Here is a 15,200-nt window from a genome sequence, read left to right as displayed (position 1 = left end):
TCTTTGTAAGAGCAAAATGTTTGAAGAGTGCAAACCACACCCGTATTTATACATCACGCATGTGAACAGGCAAACAAGCTCTGTGATGGTGGCTGTGGTTAATCTAAAAAAAACCAGGGAGATAAACCATCAATGAGCATTTAGAAATTCAATAAAGTAGATATACATCATCACAGAAACTATATCATTTACGTTCAAAAATGTACATAAGAAGAAGTCAGTTTTCTTTGTACCATGAAAATGAACAGTATTACTGAATGAGGGGGAAATCACAATCATATATTGTGTCTTCATGTATTTTGCCCTTCTTAATGAAAATGCTTTATTTAGTTCATCTTGCTGTCTGTCAAGACTCATATGTCTTATCAAGCAGCAGCATTTGTAATTAACCTTATCCCTACTGTTTGTGTAAGTACACTCGTTCTATTATTTCTCTCCTTTAAAGTTTTTGTGTCTTATGTTCTGTGGTTATATAGGTTGTAAAGTTTTACTAATTGAAAATGTATTTTTTACATGTACTTTACCCACAGTATTTGTGTAGCAAAGTGTTGTGTTATGATTATAAAACCTTACAAAGGTTCACACGGCGGTATACATTTAGAAAATCAAACAAATTACGAAACACTGTTAAAATACATTTTGTGAGAATGAATCGCTGTTTATTTTGTACTGCGATCAAATCATTTATTGGTTATATGCTCCTGTAATTTTTTCTGCCGATCTTGCAGTTGCATTTTCCGCAGTCTACCACAGATTCATCCCATGCTATTTATAGAATGTGATTTGCGTAGGCCCGATTCCTTCGATCTATGCTGCTTCTTGCCCACCCCGTTTCGATTCGTCCCATGCTGCAGTAAGGTGGAAGAAGAAACGGGACAGAAGGGGGTGTTGAAGTCAGATCACTCTGACAATGACTAGGACTGACGTCAATGCTGAAGGTCTCTGAGTGAAGTGTCAAATCTAGGGTGTAAAAAAAGATGATGCTTGGCTCACACTCATTGGCCTCGTTTTTAATGCATTCAGCACCACAGGATGCCCCAGCTCCACGAGCTGATTCGAAACATCAGTAGCCACAAAGCATACGAGTGTAGCGAAATATGCTGAAACCATATCTGTCTGCGTCTGTTTTGATGTGTGATATATTTTCGGTGGGGCCATTTATTTTGCATATTTGTTGACTGAGTGGGCTGTCGGCTATGTCGCCTCGTCAGGTGGCTTGTGGCGTGACTGTGACGTTTTCTGTTGCTGTTTTAACCACACAGCATCCTGTTTCTCTCTCATGGCCGTGCGGTTTTAATAATGAAAACTCCACTTCCGTCATTTCCATTGAACCGGCGTGGTGCGGAGTCTTAAGTCGAGGCCACGTTCTCAGTTTACTGGAAGTGCTTACATTTGTAAACAGTGGAGATGGAAAGAAGGGCCAGGCGGGTGGTGACAGTGTCGTCAAACAAACAAACAAACATGAGCCTCTGGCGCCACAGATGAGATCCGAAATAGGGAAGTGACCTCTGTCATGCTGACAGCATATGAGCAGAACTGAGTGTGGGAAACACTGGTGACACATTTTTTTTTTTTTTAAAAGACAGAGATCATTTATTATTTATTCTTTAACAGACAGACTTGCTTTGATAAATTAAAGCACTGTTTCGATAAAAACAACAGATTTTTACTAAATGAAGTATGTTACAAATATTGCAAGGAACATGTTTTTAGTAGACAAAGTCAGTACATAGAGAACGGGGCAGATAAACTAGGTAAACACAACCTCTCTCTTCACATTCAGGAAGTTGATGTTGCTCACAGCAGCCCTCTTCTATTCTCAGAATGAGTATGTGCTGCTCATTATCTTAGTGTTGTGTGATTCCCCTTCGGGCTGTTGTCTGACCCACGGCTGGTTTGTGGTTCGGACGGCCACCTCACTCACCCCTACGCCTCCGAATTAACCGCTGAAACCTACGGGACTTTTTCCAGACCGGTTCTGAGCCGTTTCCAGCCAGCGACCTCAGTCGCTACGCAGCATCCTCACTTTTCATTCATGCTGCGTCAGGACAGATGGCTAATGCCGATTGAGGACACATGATAGAGAGATATGGCATGTATGTGTTGTGAAGAATGAAGCATAGATGTGTTCCTGTGACCGGGGCTTATTTGGAAGCAGGTCCAGACGACACACAATAACAAAGGCATGTGGTAGTCGAGTGCCGGGGGAGATGGAAGCGTTAAAGAATGCAGCCGAGTGGCCCATGGCCCCGTTTGAACTCAGCAACCTCTGAGGTGGTCGCTGCGTGTCATGCCTCTGCCATTTTTGCATGCTATGTATGCAAGTTAAGTGCATTAAAGAAGCACGAAATAGATTTTTCCATAACTTATAATATCTTATGAAGTTTGTTTTTTGCACCAACCTCTGGGACAGATGAATTGTTTTTCCTCTGACTGTGTCACAATAAGACACACCCTGTGTGTCATTCATTTAATGCTTTAAATTCAAGGCAGCACCAGTGAGAGACTTTGGGTTTGTGTGAGCAGTCCATTTTATACAGCTCTGATACTGCATTGGGAGACTGACCAGTAAATGGTGGGGCAGATATTACTTTAACGACGGATTACATGTAAGCATCGCTTCTTTTGAATCCCTCGTACGTATAAAGGAAATTTGAATCCAGTGCAGGAAATGTGGACTCTGCCACAAACAATGAAAATGACTGTACAGAGACGTAATTACTGAATGAAGAAACATTAAATGGCTTTTTTACCATATAGAGTATCAAAAACAGGGATTGATTTTATGAAAATCTTAATGATTATAACTTTTGCAGACTTTGTTGTTTTTGCTTCAGTACTTCATCAAATATAAACACACACACACACACACAATAATTCAGTCTTTTAGAATAATCCCACACCCCCAACTATGTAAAACTGCCAGTTTGTTCCTAACTGTTGTAATCAGTTTACACCCTCAGACATACTGAAACGATTTGTGCCCAAAGTATGCCAAACTCAACACCTCAACCTTCCATTGGCAGTGACCATTCACTGGCAGTTAACAGCTCCTTCAATTCTGACTTTGCAACAGCGACTTCAGAGTTATGAAAGAACCGATACAAATCTACACATCTAATCTGGATGTTTCTTGGTTGCTGCTCACACCAGTGTGCCAGTTCTACTTATCAACGGCATCTTTCATTCTCAGTACAAATCACCATCTCAGCCGGTAGTTCAAAAGTTTTCTCTCTCCAACCCGCATTTAAAAAACCCTGACAACACACAAACTCCAACTGAAAACAGCTCAGTTCCTCGCCTCCAGCTGCTGTGGCTAGTGTACCAGGTTTCAGCTCTTGGTGAAACAGCTTAACGGAGTTCTTGTCTGTGGCTCAGAGGAGCATTCAAGTACTGTGTGTTCATCTCAGCGCTGCATGTGAGGCGATGCGTGTATAATCAAATGAGGAAGTTTCTTCCTCCATCTTGTTTGTTTCAGCTTTCTTTGTACATTTTGCTGTGTGTATGGCGAGACTAGACGTGATGGAAACGTATAACCGATAAGTGAACAGCCTGTTCCGTTTGATTTCAAGGATGCCCCCATATCCCATGTGATTGAAATCTGGAAAGTCCCTCAAGATTAGTTTGAGTCCACTTTTAGAGTTCGCTTGAAATCATTGCTCACAGCCAAAGAGACAAAACAGGGCCTACGGTGAAAAACACTCAGCAAATAGGTCTCGGCAGTTATTCGCACTTAATGTGTTGTAATGTGTGAAGCATTTTCAACTGCCCTGAAAGGTAGAAATTAGAATAGTGTATATGCAGAATTGAAATATAAATGAAAACTACGTTTATTTCTTAATCAAATTTAGAAAGGGCAGCAATCACTTCTTTAAAAAAGCAAAAACTTACAGCAGATTTGAGGAAGTACCATAAACATTCTGATCAGTTTTCATTGTGTTGCTGTCTGTGTTTACCAGGACCATAACTTGGACTGGTTCCCTCGGATGCGGGCCATGTCTCTGGTCAGCAGCGATGCGGACGGGGAGCAGAATGAGATCAGGAGCCTGCAGGAGAAACTGGAGTCCACCATGAAGCTGGTGTCCAACCTGTCGGGCCAGCTGACGGAGCTCAAAGAACAGGTCGGTTGAACGAAAGCGAAGACGCAGACTTTTACCGCGAGGAAAACACGATCAGTGAGACACGTTTCTCTTGAGACGTGGACCACAGACGTTGCTCGAGGCTTGTTTGTTTGCTGCTCTTTGCCCTTTAGATGCAGAGCTTACTAGAAATGCAAAAGTCGGTGAGTCATCTTTCTAAACACATCTCACGAGGCTCTCAATCAGCTTCCATTTGATTGGTTTTCATTGGTCTTTATTTTGATTTAATGGAAGAAGCCTTTCTCGATTTAAGAAGAGCACATAATTAAGAAAGAGATTTCCTTCATCATAATTGCCAAATATTAGACTTGTTAATTAAACACTATTTCTGTGATAATGTGAGAATAACTCTAAAAGACATTTTTAAACACTTCTTCTTAGTTGTGTCAGAATACATTCTGCTGATGTTTTGTTCGAATGAGGCTTGAATTGCACAATCACTGAAATCTGACCTTTCTAGTAAACAGAATTGTAAAAAATGTCTTTACCCTTGAAATGAGAACTATCTGTGAGGAAGTGAATGTTACCGAGACATTTTGACCCAGACAGGGGGGGAAATGATTATTGTGTTTCTGCAAGCTGTGAAGGGCACAGCAGCATCAGTCACATTTTCAATCCAAACTCAACATGTGCTTTGACTTATGTTACTAAGAAACGGTGGAGAAAGTACGACTGTAAGTGGAAAAGTGTTGTTGCGTGAATTCTGATTCTCCTTAGAAAGAAATGGGCATCCATTCAGAGTATAGCACAAACAGGAATATTGCGCTCCGAGCATTCTCTGTAAAATTGGCCTAATTAGGCAATTAAAGTGTGAGAGGCCAGCATTCTGCCGCTAACTGAGGTTAGACTGTCCTCTTGATGTGTCTTAATGGTATTTTTCTCCAACACGTCCTTCTACGCAGAATTATTTCTCCTGGAACACTCATCACAGGACCACTTTGTCTTCTCACTCTTAATATTGTTGTGTTTCAGTGTCGAGGCTCAAATCGCTGCCGTTAAATAAAGTCAATTCTTAGCAGAAAAGCCTGTCTAGCTACTGCTGCTATAAAGGTTAGCACCTGTGTTATGACTCACATACTTTGCTTGATCTCTGAAATTGTTCTTGACTGAGTTTCAGTATTAGTAGTTTGTGTTGTGCCGCTTTCGTCAGAGGACACGGCAGCAATGTGGATGACGAGGCCGGCTGTATTTTCAAAAGATTCCGTTTTTGAGTTCAGCGGTGTGCCGAGTTTGTGCGGCATTTGTTAGTTTCTGTAAAGCGACTTGAGAGAATGTATCCATGAAGACGATAGACCAGGGAGGCTTGCCAGCATGTTCTGCGGAGGAAGGCGTGCGTGCCACCAGAGGTACAGGTATAATGAATAAAAAAAAAAATCTATATCCGTCTTTTCTGTGCTCTTCAGATGACAGAACAGAGGAAGCAGAAGCAGCGGATTGGCCTGCTGGGACACCCACAGCACATGAACGTCAACCCCCAGCAGCCTGCATAAGGTCAGGTGAAACGGGCCCCGAAGCAGCTCACAGCATCGGCCGCGTGGACGGACGGTGTGTGTGTGTGTGTGTGTGTGTGTGTGTGTGTGTGTGTGTGCACGGTCCTCACTCAGAGATTGCACATAACGTATACTGCGCTGAGTGTGATTGGTAACAGTAGGGAAACACTGTAACATAGGTAGTCATAAGGCGATGTGTAGCTCTGCCCCACGCACGTGTCTCTGCGAACAGCAACACTCACCCACCTCGTTCTGTTCAGTCCGGTTTGGAATTGGTGCCAAATGTTTTCTACGTTTAAAAAAAAAGAAAAAAAAGAAATTGGATTTCTCAACACATGGCCTTTACTGGTTGAACTTGAAACACGGTGACGCTGACTGGACAGGAGGAATTAGTACCATTTTGTTTTATTTTAAAGTTTACTATTTATATATCTGGCATAACAAACATTATTAAATGTCTTATTTTTGTATGTTGTCGTGCAATATATTAACTTAAATATGCAACCTCATTGGTGTGTGGATTTAAGTTCCATCAATCTTGTCTTATTAAAAAGCGTGGGCCAATTTTTTTGTTTGTACTGGATAAAATAGGGAGTAGTTGGTTGTCTTTACTTACGCAAATATAGAGATAATATTTAATAAGCTGGCCTTTTCAATTTTACTTTTTTTTTTTATTTCTCAATAGAGATAGTATATTGTGTGAGGGCAATATATACAGATAGTTTTCTTTCACCTGTGTAAATAAAATGGTATCACATCTCAGTGCTAACTTGTTTTATTATAAATCTGCTTTCTTATTTAATTGGGTTCTAAAGGACGTTTAGAATGTTTGACTTGTCCGTTAATTATACTGTGTAATTTATTCAGTATCACTCATGCTATTACAATTTGCTCAGGAGTCTGCTATTGTCACAAATGTCATTAGCATAATTTCCTGTTTTGCAGCAAACATTTTCCATTGGTGCCTATTTGTTTTTTTTATGTCTTTGTTTGAAGTCTGATACGTGTTTGCTGCTTGTGCAGTCACTAACTTTTATGTTCCTTTTCACTGAAATGTATTAGTTGGTTTTCATGCTGCTGTTAGAATGATATCTTTCTTTTTTTGAATACTATGTTTAAGTTTGTTGCATATCTTTGCTTTTGTATAGAAAAATGAGATGGAGAAAAAAACTGTTACCCATGAATGTTAAGATTAACTAAAAATCTAAGCACTGTCAATTTGTATATTAAAGTAGAATTATTTATTAAAATTGATGTAATTATCCTTTACTTCATGTTGTGTTTGTTTATTGTTGAGGTGATTTTCGATGCTGTTTATTGCCTCAGTGTATTTATACACCATCGTACATTATTGCGCAGATCAAAATGAGAGAAAACGGGTCCAATATGCACACTGTAAGTGACGTTTATAATATACCTGATGACAATATACATTATGTTCCATGAGTCAAATACAGGAATTTCAGTCATTTTCTAGTTCAGAAAATAATCTAGACCATGTCCTGAATTTAATCTCCGGGCTTTCAGAGAAACTACCTCTGTCAACTGGAAACATGCGTCAATGAAACCAGCAAATGTTAGTAGTATGAGTGGAATGTGCGTGAGCAGGTGGACTTAAAATAGTATTTATCCTAATTAATTATACCAAGTATTTATCAATAGCCAAGCTTTACTCGTCTTTAGTTGAGCTGATGCTGATCTGCCTCAAAGCTGGAGTCAAGACACTGTTTTGTGATGAGTCAGACTAAAACTGAAGTAATACGGCGACTATGCAATGAGCATTAGCAGACAGATAACATTGCTGAGAGCCAACAGTGTCCCCAAGTTAACCTTTGATGTAGTCTTGAGAAAAGGATTGCTGCTTTAAATGGGTGGGTATGCAGTAATAGAAAGTAACTATTAACTCCATAGTATTTGAGTAGGTCATAATTTGAGGTGGCCTACTTGTACTTTACTTGATTATTTTCATCATCATGAAAATCATCATGATATTTTTTATTTCTTCTCTGTGACATTTACATTTCAGAGGAAAATATTGAACGTGTACCTCAAGTACATTTAGATTAAGATTAAGACTTTACTTACAAAATATCTGGTCATTTAATAAAATACAAAGCAAAGATTAAACAACCCAACAGCATATGAAGTAGTTAACATTGGCTCCACCTCGACTGACTACAACACATTTGTATTAATACATAAATAAAAAGAATATGAATAATCAAATTGTATATATATATATCACTGACAGAAGCCATTTCACAGTTATATTTTTTAGGAAGGCTGCATTAGGTTGCTAATACACTTTGAATACAGGACTTTTACTTTTATTGTAATTTTATTGAATAAATAAAATAAATATATATATATTTATTATATATCTTATTTATTATTTATGGCACTATTATTTTTACTTAAAACTTTAGGACCACTTTTCCACCACTAAATATTGGGGACAAAACATTTTCAGATGCAGTGGCCTGATGACCGATGGCATGGAATAGTTTAGAAAACACCTGCAGCAGTACCATAGTGATGTATGCAATAGGTCGCCATGTCACGTTAATGTGTATCATAATATATAATAAAACCTGTAATGGTGCCTTTAGGTCTATTATGAAAATGTAAATAAACGTGGGAAGAGCAAGCACCCTGACAACGTCGTTATTTTCTTCTCCACCGAAAAACAAGAGCAGAAAGAAGAGTCATTTTCATCAAGATCTTATCGGGATTTAGATCAGATGTTGACAGAGACCCCCCCCTCTCCCCTCTCCCTCCCCCTCCCTCGCTTCCTGCCTGGCGCTCCGCTGTTGTGGAGCTGCTTCTATCTTTAGTCCCTGGCTGCTTCGGGACGTCGGCGGGAGGAGCCGACCGACCAGTCGGGAACCCTCGGCTGTCTGCGCGCCTGACGTCACCGGCAGGGATCTGCTCCTCGGCTCTCTCCCGACCATGAGGAGCTCAACGTGACAGCCGGGCCGGTGGGCAGAGGCCGCTCTAATACTATCTAATACTATCTAATACTATCAGTACGGCAGCCGGTACGAAGAGAAAAGGGAAACAAAACGCTCCGCCACAGCGACAGTATCCCGCCGCAGGTGCACGTGCCACACAGCAGCGGGTACAGTATGAAATAACACGGCGCGCTCACTTGGCGCGTGACACATGCCAGGCTAAAAAATGTGGAAAGTAGAAATGATTTCCTTGTTGGTCACATTGAAACACTAAAATATAACAAAACACACCATGGATGAATATATATATATATATATATATATATATATATACATATAAAAACACACCATGGATGATATATATATATATATATATATATATATATATAAATAAAAGCACACATGGATGTATATATATATATATACATAAAAACACACCATGGATGGATATATATATATATATACATATAAAAACACACCATGGATGTATATATATATATATATATATATACATATATGGATATATATATATATATATATATATAAAAACACACCATGGATATATATATATATATATATATATATACATAAAAACACACATATAAAAACACACCATGGATGGATATATATATATATATAAAAACACACCATGGATGGATATATATATATATATAAAAACACATCATGGATGGATATATATATATATACATATAAAAACACACCATGGATGGATATATATATATATATATATATATATATATATATATATACATACATATAAAAACACACCATGGATATATATATATATAAAAACACATCATGGATGGATATATATATATATATATATATATATATATATATATATATATATATACATATAAAAACACACCATGGATGGATATATATATATATAAAAACACATCATGGATGGATATATATATATATATATATATATATATATATATATATATATATATATATATATATATACATATAAAAACACATATGGATGGATATATATATATATATATACATATAAAAACACATCATGGATGGATATATATATATATATATATATAGTCTAATTACAATAATTGAAAATGTGTCAAAGTTATTTTTTACAAATGTGTCAAAGCTATACCAAATCATTTGAAATATTCTAGGATAATAATAATAATACAATTCTTCTTATTATAATTCGTGTTGTTGTAGGCTATGGGATAGTTTTTATCTTAATAAAAAACAACAATGGTGTGGTCGAACATTCCCAAACATTCCCAAAAGAGTGTAACGTAGAATTGACTTGACTGTGACCTTATCACACTTGTTCTCGTATGCTAGGCTATAACTACATTTATGTTAATAACATACAGGCATACATACATTATTGGTGTTGCAGTGTGATATAAAGGCTCGCATGTTTTGCAGTGTGCGGACTATCACTTCAGCGCTTCTCAGCCGCTGCTCTACTTTCTGTCTTTGTAAACACGGTTTCTGCCCCCGAGAGCCGGAGCATGGTGGTACACGGGACTCAGCCCCGGTGGAGGAGTACTACAGGAATGGGTTGTACTCCAGCAGCAGCAGCAGAAGCAGCAGCAGCAGCAGGGAGGGAGGAGGGACGTGCGTGTGCGTGTGCGTGTGTGTGTGTGTGCGTGTGTTGCGCGGGGAGGGTGAGGAGTTGAAAGCGCCGTCCAACACGTGAGGCTCATGTGACGGTGTCGAGTCTGTGTCTCCAGCCGAGAGACGTGCCTGCAGTCACAGGGTTTGTTTAACACGTAGTCAAAAACCCACCCAGCTCTCTCTCTCTCGCTCACACACCGAGCCGGGCGTGGATCCTCCCCAGACCTACTACCGAGTGAGGAACCTCAGGGTGACAACACTGCGCACTGCCCCGACTCCGAGCACACAGCGGGGAAAACACACACTCGCACACAAGCACACTGGACATCAGGAGATACTTTTGACTTTATTCTTTTTTTTTTTTATGTGTGATTTATTATTTATTTTTTTTCAACCACGGTTTTGAAGTGCGACTGCAGAGACACATTTGGAACGTTTTCAAGGGATTTTTTTTAATTTTTTTTTAACAGTTAAGCATTATGGAGAGGATTACCAGCGCGCAACCACCACCGTCACTGGATATAGCTGACATGCAAGGGTAAAAGGAATATATTTCCATTTTATTCTGTTCTATTAAATCCTACTATATGAAGCTTTTTTTTTTTTTTTTTTTTTTTTTTTTTTTTTTTTTTTTTTTTTTTTTTTAATACTAAATCCTCACCAAACTGAAGTCTAACAAATTCCATCTTTTCTCCAAAGAATCGATTTCTCCATGTATGTGTACAAATCCAGGAGGGGAATGAAGTGTCGGGATGACAGCAAGGTAAATTCAAGTTAAAATGCTAAATATTCCTAAATAATATCCTTTATCAGTTTGAACCGAGCAGCCTGGATTTCACAAACAACATTTTTTCAACCCTCTCCTCCAGGAGACCTACAAGTTGCCACACCGACTGATCGAAAAGAAAAGACGGGACAGAATAAACGAATGCATCGCCCAGCTGAAGGATCTGTTGCCAGAACACCTCAAGCTTACAGTGAGTATTATCTTCCACATATGGCATGTTTGCTTACAGCCAGGGAAACGGATACGCTGCATGTTTCTCTGCTGAGCCGTTTGTTTGATCTGAACCTTTGGAGATTCAGCTTTGGAGTCTCAAAGAATAAAAGTTTTTCATTTTAAGATGAGAGTAGAGATGAATAAACTTCATTTCTTTCTTGTAATTTTGTCATTTTATAAACAAATCCTCTAATTTCTTGTTTTAGATTTTAGTTTGTCAAGAATTTTTGAGCGTGTGTGTGTGCGGATCGCATGAGTTCCCCGGGTGTTCGGTGCTTGTCCTCTGTTCAGCTGCAGAATGTGTTACATAAGAAAGATCAACATGCTTATCGAAGGTCTTCCTGTTTTTAGACGCTGGGTCATTTGGAGAAAGCTGTGGTGCTGGAGCTCACTCTCAAGCACGTGAAAGCCCTGAGTGGCATCCTGGAGCAGCAGCAGCAGAAGATCATGGCGCTACAGAACGACCTGCAGATCGGTGAGTTTGATGTTGTGTGTGCGTGAAATACTACGGAACTACTTCACAGAGAAATTGTGCTGTAAAGATCCATTCTTAACCTTGTGGTTCTGATCAACCAGGTGATCATGGAGTTGGCGGCGCCGAGAGTAGTGAGGAGATGTTCCGCTCCGGCTTTCACTTGTGTGCGAAAGAGGTCCTCCACTATCTGGCCAGCCAGGAGAGCAGCAGGGACCTGACCCCCTCCCATGTCATCAACCACATCCAAAAGGTCGCAGCTGAGGTCCTGCACCATCAGAGCAGCCCAGACGAGTCCGTCCCTCAGACTTCAGAGAATCTGAAGAAGCAGCCCGCCGCAGAGCCCAAGAGGGCGTCTGAGGGCTCCGCCAAGAACTGTGTCCCCGTCATTCAAAGGACTTACCCCCATGCGACGGGGGAGCAAAGCGGCAGTGACACGGACACTGACAGCGGCTATGGGGGGGAGCATGAGAAGCGTGACGCCAAAGCCCAGTGGTCAGAGAGCCACGCCAAGGAAGGGGAGCGCAGGCGCGCCGCATCCGAGGCGACGGCCAGCGCCATCAAGCAGGAGGGTGACGAGCCTCGGGCCAAGAAGTCGAGGCCCGACTCCTCGGAGGACGAGGTTGTCTCCGCTCACGTAGCAGGAGGCCCCGGCGGCTACATGAGCTTTTCCCCCAACCAGCCCCCGTTTTGCCTCCCCTTCTACCTCATCCCCCCCGCAGCTGCGGCCGCGGCAGCCTACCTGCCCATGCTGGAGAAACGCTGGTTCCACGGGGCCTGCCGGTCATGTACCCGGGGATGTGCGGCTCAGCAGCGAGCATGACCCCGGAGACGCATCCCTCATCTCTGGTGATGTCCCCCAGGGCAGCGTCCCCAGCGTCCTACCAGAACCCCATGGACTCCCCCGCTCTCCACAAAGCTTTAAAGCAGGTTCCCCCGTTGAACATGGAAACCAAAGACTGAGCGGATGTGTTTCAGCTGGAATCTTGACCTCCGAATGTTGATGAGGTTGAAAAGAGGGTAAAAAAAAAAAAAAAACAACAACAACCCACAAACGCACTGGTAACCCTTCAAACCACAGCGGTTTTTTTTGGCCCATCAGAACATTGACCCCCGGCAAAGACCCCAAAAAAGGTCACAGTGGTCTACCGTCGGCTCCACACACACTGAAACTGGACTTTAAGGGGCGACCTGGAGGGGCGACCTGGAGTGCCAACGTGAAGGCTCGAGGATCACCTGTCGCACGGCTCTGAAACACTGTGAAGAAGTTCAAAGACGATGTGTGCGCACGAGATCTAGAGAGGTTTTCTATGTTATTTTTCAGTGAGCTTCTCTGCACTCAGTGTTGAATGTCAGAGGTAAACACAGAATGTAAGGCACAGATAAGTCCCCCCCCACAACAATTATTTGGACCTACTTTTTGCACACACACCACTCTGTAATGAATGTAAAGATTGAACAAAAAGCCCCCTGTAGATGCTGCTTGAGTTATAACGACCTGCTGTAGATCTGTGAACGGAGGATCTACTTTATTTGTCGCTCCTGTAGCTGCGACAAACCATTGTTTAGACTAGAATGTTACCAAAAAAAAAAAAAAAAAAAAAAAAAATGTTGATGAGAGACGTCACAAAAGACATGATGATCCCTCAATTACCTTGCAGTCAGATGAACAGTGTTCATGGCGTTCCAAGAATTCAGGGTGTTGTCACTGTACAAGGTGTGCCACTCGTGTCTATTTAAACAAAATAAGTGATGTGGCCGCACGCGCTTTTAACGATTTCATTTGTGACTTATGACTATTCGTGCATCTATATGGAGTCCCTGTGAAGTAATGTCTTGTAATTATTTTTGCTTATACTACTTGTACACATCTCTATTTTTGATACGTGACCCACTGAGTGTATTCGCAGTTGCGAACCAGATGAAGGTTGAGGCAGTCGTTAGCTGTACGCCCAGACATCGTGCGCAGCATACAGCATTGTGTTCAACCAGATTTATTTGCAAATTGCCCACAAATTCCCAGTCATGTTAAGGCCTGATCTTAGCTCATGCTGTTGCCTTTACTCGCGTAACACAGACACACACACACAAACACACAGACAGTGATGGCAGGTGTTTCTATGTATTTTTTGCTTTAAATGTCGTGTCTGTGACAAAGAGAGTGAATGTAAAGTTCAAAGAAAAATAATAGTTTTGTATAGAAAGAGGTACTTGGGATTTTTATTTTGAAATGTAACAAAGAGGTTTGTTTGTTTGTTGTACATATTTTGTATATAAAGTATTATTGATATATATTAAAATATTAATAAAGCTTTTTTTCTCCCCCCTTCCCCGTGGAAATTGTGTTTCACTGCCTGACGGCTTGCTCGTGTTGCAGCCAGAAAACCTGACAGCTCTTCATAACAACACACACTTACATAACACTTACATAACCCGTAAAGTAGCGCAGCCTCTGTAAATCAATAGCATGTCTTAGATTGCAGGCTGTAAACATTCAAATTCTGAAGCATTTCTAGAAAATTAACAGTAGGAAGTTAATCATTTTTCATTTTATATTCCTAAATTTGATCCCACTGTCTTTAACGGTACAACGTTTAGCTCATCACAATTTGGATTATGGACAAATGTTTGCTTTCTAAATACTTTCAAATATTATACACTATAATTTAAAATGCTATTTACAAAATTTCTAAATGGGAGATATTAAAGGTTTTGGTTTTCTGTAAAGAATGTACACATAAAAGACACATTCCCTGAACTATCAGAATTTTTCTAATGTGGTTTAGTAATTTCTCTCACATACAGTTAATATGGTTTATATACCATATGTCAGTCACTGTAACAATACTGAAAGAGTGCTGAGTAGGAGAAGACAATGTGTCTGTCAACTTGACACCACAGAGGATGGAAATGGTATTTGAGGTTGTGGGAGAAAGGACTTTATGTCTTTGATTTACTTTCATATTTAATAATATGGAATACCAGTTCCCCCCGACCTCCTGCTGCATGTTTGTGTGTCTGTTTCCTGGTTGCTGACGCTGCTGTAGCTCTAGTAATAGTTAAAATAAAAAGGCTTTTATCATATCCACCCACCATTCCTCCCTGACAAATGTGGAAATGGCTGTTTGTTCCTTTACATCATCACAACAGTATTTTGTAATTTGGTCGGCAGATCAGCGAGATAATACCAAACGTCGGCCTGTTGACGGTCCTGACGTGCTCAAAAATGCAGTTCAGGCTCCACCTTGTGGAATTAGTTTGTCATCTAATTTTCACACCAAAGCAAAAATCCTCCTTATATGCTGCCTTTAGGAAACCAAACTGAGAATAAGTTACAATTTAATAGACGTATAGAACTGCCCATGTGAAATCAATCATTAAAATATCAAGCATTTTATCCTGTGTGATAAACAGCATAGAGTTTGAGGAGAAAAGAAGTCTTGAAAGTTGCTTTAATAAAAATGTCTATATGAACAATTAAAGGGGCTGCTATTAGTGACGAATTAAAACTCAACTCTGTAGTTCCTC

The 15,200-nt window shown here is 40.3% G+C and overlaps 2 protein-coding genes across 3 annotated transcripts in view; both read left to right on the top strand.

Moving 5' to 3' along the window:
• itpr1b (inositol 1,4,5-trisphosphate receptor, type 1b) overlaps positions 1-6,870 on the top strand; it is an 84,356-nt gene extending 77,486 nt beyond the window's left edge. For both annotated transcript variants that reach the window (XM_054617487.1, XM_054617485.1), the window contains 2 exons: positions 3,960-4,121; positions 5,543-6,870. In XM_054617487.1, the coding sequence (XP_054473462.1) occupies positions 3,960-4,121; positions 5,543-5,629 (249 nt within the window). In that variant the 3' untranslated portion in view covers positions 5,630-6,870. The remainder of the gene's footprint in view (positions 1-3,959; positions 4,122-5,542) is intronic.
• Positions 6,871-9,939: 3,069 nt separating this feature from the next.
• bhlhe40 (basic helix-loop-helix family, member e40) lies at positions 9,940-13,995 on the top strand. The gene is given in 6 exon segments (XM_054617484.1): positions 9,940-10,738; positions 10,900-10,963; positions 11,070-11,177; positions 11,552-11,675; positions 11,777-12,436; positions 12,439-13,995. Coding segments are annotated over 6 exon segments (1,212 nt in total). The 5' UTR covers positions 9,940-10,679; the 3' UTR covers positions 12,636-13,995.
• Positions 13,996-15,200: the final 1,205 nt, after the last annotated feature.

The sequence above is a fragment of the Anoplopoma fimbria genome, chromosome 17, assembly GCF_027596085.1.
Source record: "Anoplopoma fimbria isolate UVic2021 breed Golden Eagle Sablefish chromosome 17, Afim_UVic_2022, whole genome shotgun sequence".
NCBI lineage: Eukaryota > Metazoa > Chordata > Actinopteri > Perciformes > Anoplopomatidae > Anoplopoma > Anoplopoma fimbria.
This window is presented reverse-complemented; position numbering and strand designations above follow the sequence as displayed.